This window comes from Mercenaria mercenaria, chromosome 5, assembly GCF_021730395.1.
Source record: "Mercenaria mercenaria strain notata chromosome 5, MADL_Memer_1, whole genome shotgun sequence".
NCBI lineage: Eukaryota > Metazoa > Mollusca > Bivalvia > Venerida > Veneridae > Mercenaria > Mercenaria mercenaria.
The window spans coordinates 93,701,397-93,717,564 of record NC_069365.1 but is presented as its reverse complement, the minus strand read 5'-3'; the positions used below and the strand labels follow the sequence as shown (position 1 = coordinate 93,717,564).

At 37.0% G+C, this 16,168-nt stretch overlaps 1 protein-coding gene and 1 long non-coding RNA gene across 2 annotated transcripts in view; both read left to right on the top strand.

The window, feature by feature from the left end:
• The first annotated feature begins 6,430 nt into the window (after window positions 1-6,430).
• On the top strand, window positions 6,431-7,343 carry LOC123537151 (uncharacterized). The gene is made up of 2 exons (XR_006683463.2): window positions 6,431-6,936; window positions 7,213-7,343. It is a non-coding gene; the product is annotated as an uncharacterized LOC123537151 (long non-coding RNA).
• Window positions 7,344-10,344: 3,001 nt separating this feature from the next.
• LOC123557971 (collagen alpha-6(VI) chain-like) overlaps window positions 10,345-16,168 on the top strand; it is a 64,976-nt gene continuing 59,152 nt past the window's right edge. Inside the window, exons 1-4 of the mRNA XM_053544780.1 lie at window positions 10,345-10,484; window positions 11,178-11,444; window positions 13,307-13,443; window positions 14,195-14,354. Of these exons, the coding sequence (XP_053400755.1) occupies window positions 10,406-10,484; window positions 11,178-11,444; window positions 13,307-13,443; window positions 14,195-14,354 (643 nt within the window). The 5' untranslated portion in view covers window positions 10,345-10,405. The remainder of the gene's footprint in view (window positions 10,485-11,177; window positions 11,445-13,306; window positions 13,444-14,194; window positions 14,355-16,168) is intronic.

Below are 16,168 nucleotides of genomic sequence, written 5' to 3'. Positions count from 1 at the left end.
TGGTTACGTGTTATTCGGCAGTGGTAACGTGTCATCCTGCAGTGGGGTTAATTTTTATTAGGCAGTGGTTACGTGTCATCCCGCAGATTTTAATTTTCATTCGGCAGTGGTTATATGTCATCCGGCAGTGGTTACGTGTCATCCGGCAGTGGTTAATTTCATCCGGCAGTGGTTAATTTTTATTGGGCAGCGGTTACGTGTCATCCGCCAGTGGTTAATTTTCATCCGGCAGTTGTTACGTGTCACCCGGCAGGGGTTAATTTTCATCCGGCAGTGGTTACGTGTCATTCGGTAGTGCGTGTTATTCGGCACTAGTTGGTGTCATTTGGCAGTTGTTACTTGTCATTCGTTAGAGGTAACTTGTCCGTCAGCATTGGTGACTTCTCATCCGGCAGTGGTAACGTGTCATCCGGCAGTGGTTACGTGTTATTCGGCAGTTGTTACGTGTCATTCGGCAGTTGTTTATTTTCATCCGGCAGTGGTTACCTGTCATCCGGCATTGGTTACGTGTCATCCGGCATTAGGGTTAATTTTCGTTCGGCAGTGGTTACGTGTCATTCAGCGGTTGTTAATTTTCATTTGGCAGTGGTTAATTTTCATTCGGCAGTGGTTACGTGTCATCCGGCATTGGTTACGCGTCATCCGGCAGTGGTGTTAATTTTCATTCGGCAGTTGTTAATTTTCATTCGGCAGTGGTTACGTGTCATCCGGCAGTGGGGTTAATTTACATTCGGCAGTGGTTACCTGTCTTTCTGCATTTGTTAATTTTCATTCGGCAGTGGGGTTTATTCTCATTCGGCAATGGTTAATTTTCATCCGGCAGTGGTTACGTATCATCCGGCAGTGGGGTTAATTTTCATTTGGCAGTGGTTAATTTTCATCTGGCAGTGGTTACGTGTCATCCGGCAGTGGGGTTGATTTTCATTCGGCAGTGGTTACGTGTCATCCGGCAGTGGTTACGTGTCATTCGGCAGTGGTTAATTTTCATTTGGCAGTGGTTAATTTTCATCCGGCAGTGGTTACGTGTCATCCGGCAGTGGGGTTAATTATCATTCGACAGTGGTTAATTTTCATTCGGCAGTGGTTAAATTTCATCCGGCCGTGGTTAGGTGTCATCCGGCAGTGGTTTCGTGTCATCTGGCAGTGTGGTCAATTCTCATTTGGCAGTGGTTAATTTTCATCCGACAATGGTTACGTGTCATCCGGCAGTTGGGTTAATTTTCATTCGGCCGTGGTTACGTGTCATACGGCAGTGGTTACGTGTCATTCGGCAGTGGTTAATTTTCATTTGGCAGTGGTTAATTTTCATCCGGCAGTGGTTACGTGTCATCATGCAGTGGGTTAATTTTCATCCGGCAGTGGTTACGTGTCATCCTGCAGTGGTTTAATTTTCATTCGGCAGTGCTTAATTTTCATCCGGCAGTGGTAACGTGTCATCCGGGAGTGGTTACGTGTCATCCGGCAGTGGGGTTAATTTTCTTTCGGCAGTGGGGCTAATTTTCATTCGGCATTGGTTACGTGTCATCCGGCAGTGGGGTTAGTTTTCATTCGGCAGTGATAAATTTTCATCCGGCAGTGGTTTCGTGTCATTTGGCAGTTGTTAATTTTCATTTGGCAGTGGTTAATTTTCATCCGTAAGTGGTTACGTGTCATCCGGCATTGGTTACGTGTCATCCGGCAGTGGGGTTGATTTTCATTCGGCAGTGGTTAATTTTCATTTGGCAGTGGTTAATTTTCATTCGGCAGTGGTTACCTGTCATCCGGCAGTGGGGTTAATTTTCCTTCGGCAGTGCTTAATTTTCATCCGGCAGTGGTTACGTGATATCCGGAAGTGGGGTTAATTTTCATTCGGCAGTGGTTACGTGTCATCCGGCAGTGTTACGTGTTATTCGGAAGTGGTTAATTTTCATTTGGCAGTGGCTAATTTTCATCCGGCAGTGGTTACATGTCATCCGGCAGTGGTGTTAGTTTTCATTCGGCAGTGGTTAATTTTCATCCGGGAGTGGTTTCGTGTCATCCGGCAGTGGTTACGTGTCATCTAGCAATGGGGTAAATTTTCATTTGGCAGTCGGGTTAATTTTCATTCGGCATTGGTTACATGTTATTCGGCAGTGGTTACGTGTCATCCGGCAGTGGGGTTAATTTTTATCAGGCAGTGGTTACGTGTCATCTGGCAGTTGTTAATTTTCATTCGGCAGTGGTTACGTGTCATCCGGCAGTGGTTAATTTTCATTTGGCAGTGGTTAATTTTCATCGGGCAGTGGTTACGTGTCATCCGGCAGTGGTTAATTTTCATTCGGCAATGGTTAATTTTCATCGGGCAGTGGTTACATGTCATCCGGCAGTGGTTAATTTTCATCCGGCAGTGGTTACGTGTCATCCGGCAGTGCTTTATTTTTATCCGTCAGTGGTTACGTGTCATCCGGCAGTGGTTACCCGTTATTCGGCAGTGGTTAATTTTCATTCGGCAGTGGTCAATTTTCATTCGCCAGTGATTAATTTTCATCCGGAAGTGGTTACGTGTCATTCGGTAGTGCGTGTCATTCGGCACTAGGTGGTGTCATTTGGCAGTTGTAACTTGTCATTCGTTAGAGGTTACTTGTCCGTCAGCATTGGTGACTTCTCATTCTACATTTGTTACGTGTTTTTCGACTGTTCCTGTCTGGTATTCGGCAGTTTTCTTCCGGTATTGGTTCCCTGCAACTCAGCGCTTTGTCATTTAGCAGTGGTTACTTGCCATTTGGAACTGGTAGCCTGTCAACTTTACTTGTCATTCGTTAGTGCTAACTGGTTACTTATCATTCGGTAATGTTTATTATCAATCATTAGTAGGAACTTGTAATTCATGTCATACGGGAATGGTATCATGTTATTTGGCACTTTCTCATTCGGCAGTGATTATCAGTCATTTGGCTGTGGTAACTTGTCAATTGGCGACCGGCAGTTGTTTCTTGTTCATTAGAGGTACATGTAACCTGTCATACGGCAGTGGTTACTGTTTTTCGGCAGCTATATTGTGGCAGTGGTTAATGATATACATCTCTCTAGCAACCAATATATATAAAAGAAAAAAAATATAGAAATACTTAAATGTTTGTTGTAAATCATAACTTCGTATTATTATATATATTCCTTACTTGCACAAATATTTGTCATTTAGTTATTATACAATAACATAATTATTGAACTTAAATTTGTAATTTAAATAAAAATGGTAGGGTAACGTGTTTATTTTGTTTTCTAGAGAAAAATCCATGGTGTTAATTTTATAAGAATAACACAAAAAAAAAACGAAAAGAAAAAAGAAAGAAAAAAAAAGAAAGAAAGAAAGCAAATAAATGAAAACTTTCATGTCTGCACCTATACATTTAGCTAGAAAATTCACAAATATCGTAGAGACACGCATCTGTAATGCCAATACAGAGTAAACCCACAGTGTCCGGATAGTGTGAAGTGCTGTTAAAGGACTTAGTAATTTCTAATTCCGTTTTCATTCAAAGTCATATAAAAATAGAAGAGAGTATCTAAAAAGGAGTATTAATTTGGCAGTGGTTAATTTTCATTCGATTGCTTATTACATAATGAATTACACGAAATAATTGCCGAATGACAAGTTACCCATAAGTTACCACTGCCACATGAAAAGAAACCACTGCCGAACGACACAGTGCCGAATTACAAGGTACCGCCGCGGTTTGATAAGTAACCATTGCTGAATAACGAATTACAACTCATGAAAGACAAGAAACAACTGTCTAATGGCAAGATACAACTAACGAGTGACAAGTAACAATTGACAAATGACAGGTTACCACTGTCGAATGGCAAGTAACCACTGACGAATGGCAAGTTACCAATGGCAATGTAACCACTGACAAATGTACAAGTAACCACTGACATATGGCAAGTAACCACTGACTAATGGCAAGTAACCACTTACGAATGGCAAGTAACCACTGACTAATGGCAAGTAACCACTTACGAATGGCAAGTAACCACTGACAAATAGCAAGTAACCACTGACGAATGGCAAGTAACCACTTACGAATGGCAAGTATAGCTATTGACAAATGGCAAGTAACCACTGACGAATGGCAAGTAACCACTGACGAATGGCTAGTAACCACTGACGAATGGCAAGTAACCACCGACGAATGGCAATAACCACTGACGAATGGCCAGTAAGCAATTCTAAAAGCATATGGTGTCGAATTACAAAGTACCACTGGTGAATGTACTCAATTAAAAATGTAACCCTCATACTATCAAAGTGAAATGTATCTTCAGAATATTACTGGAAATAAATACACATCAAGCAATTATTCACCCAGCAAACAAAAGACGTCGTATTGACGTTGTACCGACGTTGGGCCCCGACGTTGGATCAACGTCGGATTATAGTTGGATTTGAAAGTTTTTAGACGTCATAATCCGACGTCGATACAACGTCGGGAATCTAACTAATATCCAACCATGATGCAACCTTAATCCAACCAAAATCCAACCATAACCCAACTTGTTAACGACTGCATTCTACCCATAATTTAACTATAATAGGTAATGAATTTCTGCTATTTAAACGTTGGAATTTTACTTGTGACCCAGCATCTAATCAACAGAATTGTAAGTATTTTCTAATCTTTATTTCCACTTGTGACAACATAAATAAGTCCATAACATAAAATGTAGTCAATTATGCATGCCTTTTCAACACAGCTAAAACATCCACCTGAAATGTATAAAATACAAAGTTTTCATGTCCACTAAATCGAAATAAAAAAGCGAAAATGTTACTTCGTAAGAGCTAGAATCACAATCACTTCATGCAAAACAAATATATAATATATCCAAGATTCAGATATCTTCCCTGACCTCGAAAAAAGTGCACACACTTTGGTAAAATGCAGTTCTAAAATATCAAATGTTTTTGTTTTGTTTTTTAAACAAAAAAATCAGCAGTCATTAAAGTAAGACTAAGTTTTAAAATATTTTACTCACGTTGCATAACGTGTAAAGTGTCTTGAAACTGGCTCTGTCTAACCTCTCCAATGTATCAAATTACAGGAATATCGTGTAAACCAAAGCAAGCGTATCTGGAGAATGCGTGACTAATAGACATCATGTATAGAGAAGACCCTGGGTTATAAATTTTACTAGTCTAATAATCTATACAAGTTCAATGTTTATTGATTTCCTGTACAAACTTTATTTTTATAAGTATTATTATTTTAATATTCTGAAATGTAAACAGTCTGTAATATGATATGTTGTATAAAAAAAGAGAAAAATAATAAAAAAAATCAGTTATGATTTTTAATATCCAAAATGAAATATTATTTGTCAGTTTTACGCGCATTTTCAGGACTTTGTGAGAACAAGTAATTATTTTAACACTTTGAAAATAATTCTACACCAAACAGTTGTTTAACAAATGACAAGATTGCACTCTCTTCAAGTCCGACCAGAATCCAACGTCGTATAGACGTCTAAATCTAACGTCTGCTAGACGTCGTAAATATGACGTTGAACCGAAGTTGTATTTAGGTCGCCGACGTCGCGACCAAAATCCAACGTTGTTTCAACGTTGTTCCGACGTCAGGTGTTTGCTGGGCAGCGAATTTCTTTCAAAAGTAATCATTACCTGTGAATATTTGAACTAAAGGAAACCGTAGAATAGAGATACTGATTCAGAGTAGAGTGAACCAGTCATGAAACCAACGACGACGAGTCTATCACGCAGAGGATATTGCATTAGCACTGGTGACTTTCATCTTCACGAGTTAAAAAGCGGCATAATTTGAATTAAATTAAACAAAAAATGATATTACTTCTTCTTTTCAGTAGGTTTCAATACATGAAATGGCTACTGAGATTTTATACCGCACAAAACATTAACCAAAATGAGACGCCGATGATGATGGTAACGATGACGCTGACGCCCGGTTGAGTAGAGTTGCTCTCACTGTTCTTCGAATACTCGAGCTAAAATCTGTCTTTTATTTCTGTTAGAAAGAACTACCTACCATATACATAATTTTATTATAATTAATAAGTCATGATGATATATTTGTATTAATCTTACTGTAACAGTCTAAATTTACATAACTGAAAATCGAAGTATCAAAAACGAGTCCGTGTTGTAGCAAACCAAGTGTCAGAATAATTTCCTACTAATTATCCGCTTGTGAACGCAACAGGCATATGCATAGTTATTTTGGGTAAAAACTTAACCTGTCGTATAGACACGCATCCGTGGTGCCTTGTGTAGATACGGATTTAATTAAACCCCAGTTAGACAGTGCGGATGCAGTGTCTTCTTTTCAGATTTGCATCGGTATCATACATACGAAACTATACCCAGTAAACACCTGACGTCGTATCGACGTTGGTTAGACGTTGGATTTTGGTCGCGACGTCGACGACTCGAATCCAACGTCTAACCAACGTCATATCCACGACGTCTAATAGACGTCAGACTTAGACGTCTAGAAGACGTTGGAATTAGGTTGGATAGAAAGTCTGATAAATGTTATGAATTATAAAAGTTTTAAACTAGTATAATTTTACTAGTATAGTTTCAAGATATTTACTATTTATTATATAATGTTTTCATAAAGGCCTGGACATGCGCTTATAAATAATAGTTCATTCGCACATCAAATATTGTTAATTATATTATAATATCGCATGAGATTGTCTATTTTCGGAAACGGATTTGTTCACGAATTTTAAACTGTTCAAGATAAAAGTGCATTCTATACACATGTTTAAATTATTCTACCTAAGGATCTTCTCTTCTACACATGTTAATTTATTAGTCATACATCCGCGAGATAAGCCTGCATCGGTTTACACAGTCTTCCTGTAATTTGATATTTGTTGGGATAAGATAGAGCAAGTTTATAAATACTTTACACAAAGGGAGGGATCCGCAACGTGAGTAACAGATTTTTAAAAATTATACTTATTTTAATAGTTATACTGATTAATGTTCCGTATTTTTTCACAGACTGATGCATATTTGTTTGTAAAGCAATTTCAGTTAACACCAAACTTTTACATTTTACGAAATTATAGATTTTTCATAGAATTTAAAATATTACATATTTGTTTTGCACTTAGTAATTAAGCTCTTATTAATAGCACTAGTATATTTATATAAATTTTCTATTTTTATGAAATGATGAAACTGACAAATTTTATACATTTCAGATGGAAATATTAACGGAGTTGAAGAATCATGCAAAACTGACGAAACTTGAAAGTTTCAATTATCGGATTACTTTTTGGACTTATTGTATTTGACTTACGTCGTCATAATATAAAATAAAGATGATAAAATACATGTGTCGATCACTTGTTAGACCGCAAATTACGTAGAAAATTTGGTCAGATTTTGGTTGAAAAGTGGTTAGATTTAGGTTGGAAAATGGTCGGATTGCGACGTCTAGCCAACGTCGGGATCCGACGTCTAAACGGTTTGCAAATCCAACCAAAATCCAACGTTAATCCGACGTCGGGGTCCGACGTCTATACGACGTCTAACCGACGTCAAATGCCTACTGGGTATGACCAAAGAGATGACTTTAATATTGATATTGTCAATTTCGCTCACCATGATGAAGAACTTCCCGTAGTCACATCTGGGGCTTATATTTAACAGATAATAAGATTTGCTAGAGCCTGTAGTTAGGTTAAACAATTTAACCTTTATAATAATACTATAGTCATGAATTGAAAGCGTTTCTTCCAGCGGTTATGACATGGGACGGAGGTCTATCTGGTTATCCCTGTTTCATTCACAGTTCGTCAGGTTTATGAAAGCTGCAGGTAAAGTAGATGATAAAATATATACAGATTGGGGAAAAAAAGAGTCTGTCCAGAAGTAAGACGTTTGCGCGGAAAGAAACGCCATCACCCCATGTATTATGCTGACAAACATGTAAGAGTAAATATAATAATAATATTTATAATAATAATAATTGCCAAACTATGACGGTTGTGCGTAGATCCTTATATGAATATGTCGTTCTGTATATAGAAAGCCGTGATATGCAAAAACGGGTCATTCTAAAATAGGTGACATTTTAGAGACTAAATGGCCTTAGGTTTCATTTGCTATTTAACATAATCTGCTGAATGATAGTCACTTTTCTAGTGGGACAAAATAATACTTTATTATCAAAAAAGTTAAATATTTAACGTAATTTAAATTAATATCAATTCTGTGAAATACTTACATACTTTCGTTTTCAATAACGGTAAATTACACACAAATCGTCCTGAAAGCTGTGTTTTTCAAGAAAGTTACGTCCGTTTTCAGTTACTTTATGTCAGAAGACTGCCGAATTGTCTAACTCAAATACACGGAAATTACAGAGTTACATTACGGGTTCAATACCTTAAGACAATACCTCGAGATATACGTAACTTCAAAGTCATCGAATCTAGAACATAAAAATGATACGCAAATGACAGCAGGCAGTCAGGAAACAAGAAATATATAGTTCCGCAGCTTCTTGGAGTAAGCTTAGCTAAAAACATGAGACTGCTGGTAGAATAGGGGTGTCCGTTTTCTTTTTTTTAAATACTTTGTTCACTAAGTTTCACATATAGGAAACTAGCAGTAACAGTGAACAGTAGTAACTTTAGAAACGTGGAATTGGCATTAGCGGTAACAAAAACGTAAAGTGGACAGCACAAAAACAAGGAAGAATATCTAGTAGGGAAAGCCACGTTCCAAAAACGCAGCCTCCCCAAACGCACCACACACACACACACACACACACACAAAACAGACATACATGGGCAAACAATTAAAGGAGCACAGTGGGGCACCGCCTTGAAACGGTCTGTGGCAAGTTCATCAGTTAGCATTAGAAGAAATTGGCAGAAACAGTAGCAGTATTGGCAGGAGTAGTGCAGTGCAAAATGTGAAGTAGCAGCAGTAGCAGTAGCAACAGAAGAACAGCAAAAACAGTGGTAAGACGTGAAATTGATAGAGTGGCAAACGACAGTACGTAGCAGAAATTGACAGTAGCGGCAGTCACAACTGGGTGAAACGTAGTAGCAGTAGTACTCGTGGCAGTAGAAGTAGCAAACTGTTAAATTAGCAGTAACAATGGAATCATCGGGTAATGGTGAGTAGCAATATCAACAGTATCAAAACGTGATATTGAATTTATCATGATGAAGTCAGGCAAGGGCATACATTTTTAACCTACCTCCTCAAAATAAACGGAACGTCCTTCCAGAACAACGTCAGTCACACTTCATCTTTGCTATTTGATTCGGAAATTTTATTTCGGTACCTAGACAAGAAGCATGTTCAAATAGCTAGGGTTTTTTCCATCCAAATAAACCACGTGTGTGGTTTGCTGTTAAGAGACTCTTTATTAAAATGCAATGCTTCAGGTTTCTTGGAGAAAAGATGTTTCTTGTAAAACATAACGAAATAAAAAGAATATGACAAAAACTGCAAGAGAGTTTCTCGTGTTTAATTATTTTATTCTGCGACATGTGACTGAAATGTAAAAAATAGTTTCAGAGAATTCGCCAAAAGGACAACGCAATTTAAGAATAAGTAAAACGTGTCTTGTCATTGTTTTTTAAACTTTACTTTCCGTATTTGATAATGTCTGAATGTTGAAACGCTACTTTTAAAATGATAATCGTGAAGGACATTTCAAAAAGCTGAACTGTTTCACGTATAACTGGTTGACCTTTAGGAATACTCTAAGACCTTATTTCATACAGTTCAAGAAGAAGTGTATTAAATGTATAAGTCCTAACCTACCATGATAGTTACACTGTACTGCTATATATATTCTAATCTACCGGAAAATTATATAGTTACACTTACGAAACACCCACGTTAAAACTTGTCCGACCATTTGATCGTCGCTATAACCGTATTGAAGCTGGATTGTGCGTACATAGTCTACCATCTGTGCCATTCCTGACTGAATCCAAGGCTCATTAAGGTATATCTATTGAATAATTCTTTACAGTTGCCCTAATTGAAAATCATTCGTGTGAAAATTATTTAAGTATTTTGACCAAAGGAAACGGCGAACGAAGTCAAATCCAGAAAACAGCCCCATTCTATATATAGTCAAGCAACCGTGCTCTGCTCTAATGTTATTTTATTTTATTTTATCTTTTTATCTTTTTGCATCGTGTGTGTAAAGTACTTGAACTATGTGTCTGGCCGGCATTTCAAATAGAGAATCCATTATCAAAAATACATGACAATTAATACTTAAATGTTCTACAAAGCACTTCATTCAACCAAAAACGTGGTGTCCCAATGCCATATTTCTATTTTCACATGACTAGTTCACACGCACCTTCTCCTATATGGACTATAAAATTCAACTCAGCTGTGTTCAGTTATCAAAGAACAATGGCTCGTGTTGGAACTTCAGTATTAATATTAGTACTTTACTTCGGACTATCAGAGGCTGCTGAGCCTGTTGATAAAGGTAAACATAAATCTTTTTTGTTCTTTACAAAATTTTGTATATAATTCAATCAGTTGGAAGAACCGTAGGAAGCCATAGATCATAACCAAGTTGAGCAAAATAACAGCGGGCTCGGTTTGATTGAATCTGTTAATGAAAAGTTCATTATTTGGAACCTTTATAACAGACAGTTTGACCTTATAATTATGTGATATATTGTTAGGAAAATAGAAAGCGACTTCTGATATAGAGTTTTCAAACATTACTGATATTGTTTTTAAATGTTTTAAAACTGCTTATTCACGGTTTATTTCCAACATAAATTGAATTCTGTTTTAAATTGAAAAAGTAGTTAATGTTTATCAAATTGCAAAACAAAAGCAATTACTCAATTACTCTGCAGTGGGCTTCTTTTGCCGCTTCGTTATAACTTGTCCTCCAAAGTTGTGGGCTTGTACCGTTAGGGATGTAGATGTACACAATGTGAGAAAGCCATCCACCTGGCGTGCGGTAGATCAGTGGTTCAACAAGGGCACACGCGCTACCATGAGGAGGGCCCTGACTCGTCCTCCACCGTTATCAATCTTAATTGTGTCGTTTGACATACAGCACAACGGACACAAAATAACCTGTTTATCTTAAATTCGTGATCTGTTAGTGTAAAAATGTTATATTTGAACTGTTAGTAAATAGCACCTGATAAAAAACTTGCAGCCTGTCCATTCAAGCCAGCTGATCTGATATTTGTTCTGGATGGTTCCGGAAGCGAGGGGTCAGCCAATTTTAACCGTCAACTACACTTTGTCTCAAACTTCACCAAACAGTTCGAGGTTGGGCCAAACAACACCCGAGTCGCTCTTGTTTCGTTCGGCACTACTGTCCATAATGAGTTCTATTTGAATCAGTACATGGACAATGCGACTGTTCTGAACCATATCAACCATGCAAAGTATCCTGACGGGGAAACAAATACACATCTAGGTAATACCTTTGTCGACAGGCATCAAAAAGCTTCAGGAACGAAAGTTTTGTAATACATAAATATATCTTGCAGAGATACTGTTTTTATATGTACTCTCCGAAAAATATCATGAAATTAATGCACGAAGTCTTATTTTAATAACATGGAAAAGAAAATGTTTCTTGTACTATAGATTTGGTAAGTTGTGATGGGATTGTTGTAAATACGTATTAGCAAATCGAGGGACCCTCGCAATAAAAAGAGGCGTACATATGAACATATAATCGACAGTTTAAAGTCGAAACATCTTATTAAATGCAAAAAAGACATTTTACATTAAACAGCAAAACAAAGACGCAAAAATACCATATCTACAGAACCTTTTGACAAGGTCATCATTAGATTAAAATGTGAAGGTTTTTCTAATTTAAAGACAGATAAGAAATTTTAACAGCACATGGTGCTAGTCAAAAACTATTAAGTTATGTTGATTAAGAATACCGTACTATAGAATTTAAAGGCACTGACCTCCAGAGTTTGGCTTAAAATGACCTTTCTGTCAAATTGAATTTTTGTCATATAATGAACATTGGAACATGAGTTTTTTTGTTTCTAAGCTACCCTTAAAATGCCAAATCAAGTAAAAAAATCGAGTCGGGAATCGAACCTGGACCACCGCGGCAAAAAAAAAAGTTCCTGCGTCCTTGACCATTGGTACACCACGGAGGAATACTGAACGTTCGTGAAATGTAAAGCATTATAATGAAGGCAGTTTATAGAGACTTACCCTAAGCTTTCTTTACACATGGGAAAGAATCCGTTTATATAGTGAAATTGTTGAGTGAACACCGTGCTGCCCATGTTATGTCAGTGTAAAGGAAAAGTAGCCTATGATAAATGCCTTGTATGATTACACAGTTATGCATCAAACTGTCTCGAAATTGATTTCTTCGATTTTCTCATATTTCTAGATATTTTCCCATACTTTGACGCATATGTATGGGTAGTTGAGATTGTTCTCTTTCCAGCAGTAGTCTTTTCAACATATTTCACCTTGTGAAATTCTGTGTGTTTTGACTTAAAAAAAAATCGTCTGTTCGTTGACAAATTTCACCACAAAAAATGTCCTACTTTCCCCAGGGCAATCAATTATTTGATCTTTACATAGTTTTGTATTCAGGTTGCTAATCCAAGTGGCAAGTATGCATGCTGTTTTCATGATTAGAGGTAAAAAGTGGGTAGTTTGCATTAGGTTCTAGGTCAATAGTCACCTAAGCCTATCATAAAGTCTTTGCGGAGTTGTCTCCATTTTTCCCAAATATTTCATCCGGGATCATTTTTTTTCAGCTCAAATAACTCTTTTTCAGGAAATGATATTTTTAATATTTTTTTCAGTCCTTGTATTTTGATGCAGTTAATGTCACATACATCTAATATAGATAGCTCCTACTTGAAGTTTGTATTTTCAGTTACAATGCCTACAGTTTAACGCTGGTACCCCGTTACAAATGCTTTCAATTTTGAATGGGAAAATTAGTAAAAAACAACTAATTCTTATGCGTTTCCAAAACAATATCTGTAAGTAACTAAGGTTTAAAACTTTCTCCAGAAGTATAGCAACAGTTTTCTGATATCTTAAAATTTTCTCTTTTTTTTCTGATGTACGATCTGAAGGCCAGTGCCTTTAAAACAATGGTCTCACAGATCCAACAGAATTAGCCACCCTAGTGTGCAAAACATAAGCGATTCAAATTTTAACACTGGCAGAAAGATTTTGGTATTTATCAAATTTAAATGATCAATTAGGCTTGTAAATTTTATCCAAAGCAGTGAATACTTTTTATTAGTAGCATTTCATGAAATTATCAAAATCTGTTTGTAGCCTTACAGTTTGTGAGAACAAAGACTTTATCATCGGCACATAATGGTAACAGAAATTCTAGTAAAATCATCATTGTGTTGACGGACGGGGAGTCCTTGGAGCCGGAGAAAACAAAAGCTGAAGCTGCATTACTCAAGGTAGCCGGCCGTACAAGCAGCTATGAATATTTCTTTAATCAAAGTACTGAAAGTACAGAAAGGCTGGCGAGCACAAAACGCTGAAATGTGAAAAAATAGGTTTGCACCTCCAGAAACATTATGAATTTACCATATCAAATTAAGTAGAACATGTGATACTGTTAGGAAATGCATTTTGATATGATTGAGAGAGACAGTGCCTTACTCAATGTCGCTAACAGTACTAATTGCTGTATGTGAAGATCTCTTTGAGAACTAACTAAACACCTTACCTCCCGAAAAAATTGTATACTTCAAATTAAAATATGTCCAACATTCTTTAATTACACTTTTAACTCGCAAAACTCAAGGTGCCAAGCAGTAATACTCCTAATACTAATTACACATTTCGTGAAATAGTTATAATGACGTGCAATATTCTACTGCGAAAACACGTTTTTAAAAGAGTACGGTATGCAGTTAGCTTTTGAATCGAAAACAACAGAAATCTTGAGAGAGATTTATTATTACTGTATTACAAGAGTGTTGGAAAAAAATATTTAACTTAAGGTAGATGTTTGTTGAAGTGGCTGCTTAGTATAGGTGGTACTAAGGCTCATTTGCCTGTAATGCCATTCGTAATATTGTCCACCTATTATTATCCTTTTCATTTAAAGGGATGTAACAGCCGTATACTTGTATTTTCTTATGCGATTATCAAAAGAATTATACTTAGATTTTGTAATCACTATTGGCGTATTTTTGCTTACAGCGAGATCCTAGGGTGACAATTATTGCTATTGGTATCGGAAGTCACGTGGATCCTACAGAGTTGTCTAACATAGCAAGTGATGGTAACCATACATTCCGAGTTGCCTCGTTCGAAGCCCTGAATACCATAGAACATGACCTTACCACCGAAACCTGCAACGGTAAATTTATATATTTTGGTCAGAATTACTCAGTATCAAAGAACTTAAATCTTTGTCAGGGAACAAGCATTGAAAACAATGTCTTTTCTATAGGGATAATACACAGAAGCCCGCGGAATTGTTGATGACAGAGGCCGATGGTCGAGGTCACCAATATCCCAAGAGATTTTGTAGACGTTAATACACAAAACAAACATATATTTTTCCCTATTCTCGCAACAAAAATATGACAAGAAAACTAAATGTATTGTTTTCATAGGTAATAACTTTACAATTCCGGTGAAGTGTTTAATTACCATTCTGTTATTCTGTTGGAAAGGGTCAACATGTTTTAAGTATCCATAACTGGGGCGCACAATTTAACAACACTACTAAAAGCATTTAAGGTTTTGAATTTATTTTTGTTTCTCGTTATTACTAACATGGCATTAAGTTATAACCATATTTTGCGAACCACTAAAAACGCAGTAAACAGGAACACAATTTCAAGAATGATAATTTCAAATGGGAGTTATTTTGAAATCGAAACGTTTTCAATGTGTTGTCCTGTGAGATATTAAATACAAACATAACGATTGATACTCCCAAAAAAGCGTTGCTATTATTCTTAAAAATAAACAATAGCATATGAGACGCGCCATGAGAAAACCAACATAGTGGCTTTGCGACAAGCATGGATCCAGACCAGCCTGCGCGTCCGCGAAGTCTGGTCAGGATCCATGCTGTTCGCTAACGGTTTCTCTAATTGCAATAGGCTTTGAAAGCGAACAGCATGGATCCTGACCAGACTGCACGGATGCGCAGGCTGGTCTTGATCTATGCTGGTCGCAAAGCCACTATGTTGGTTTTCTCATGGCGCGGCTCATATATTTGTTAAGTGGCATGCGATTCAATAAATTCACGGTAATTAACGAACCTTTTCAAAACAGTAAACTGTGGCGCTAGAATAAATATTCGAACCTGAAAAACTAAATTATTCTACGGTCATAAAAACGTTGTACTTTATATTTCGTTATATAGTCGGGATATTTTCATTCAGGCTTATTGTCGTGAATAGGGAGAAAAGTGACATGGGTATGTTGATAAATATATATCCGCAACAAAGCTCGAATTCTTATAAACGCGAATCTGCCTTATGCCGGACTATAAATTCTCGACATGATCAAGACGCGAAAAGTTACTTCCGCTACAGCATTGCAGCATAATTTTATCAAATACTTTTGAGACCTCCGTAGTCGAGTGGTTACGGTCGTCGTCCCTTCACTGAGGTGGGTGACAAGCGGCGCTTGGTGTGTAGAATTCTTTATGTTAGGAAGCCATCAAGCTAGCTTACAGAAGGTTAGTGGTTCTATCAAGGTGCCCGCCCGTGATGAACTAATCAAAAGCTGGAAAAGCTACAATATACTTAATTTTGGGTCGGTGTGACTCTAGATAAAACAAAAACAAAACAACATATTTTCAAGACTTCTAACAATAAATTGCATGAATTTCGCAATTTAGACTTGAATGAAAACAGTCAAGATATACAACATTCTGTTCAATGTTTCTTTCCCTTGTTTTACTAGTAATACCTTACAGGTTTGATAATAATTGTAGGAACTATGAAATACACTAACTGAATGACTTGCCGGTCAATAGTTTTGACTACTGACTGGCCAGCCATATAATTGTTTTGTTACAAGGCACAGTTAACTATTTTTTTCAAGTTTTCACTTTCTGACTCAGCGTTTAACTTTAGATCAGAGTAGCGTCACTATCACACGAGCGCGGCCAGGTCCAAAGTTTCTACATGTCAACGGAAAATGAAATGATTT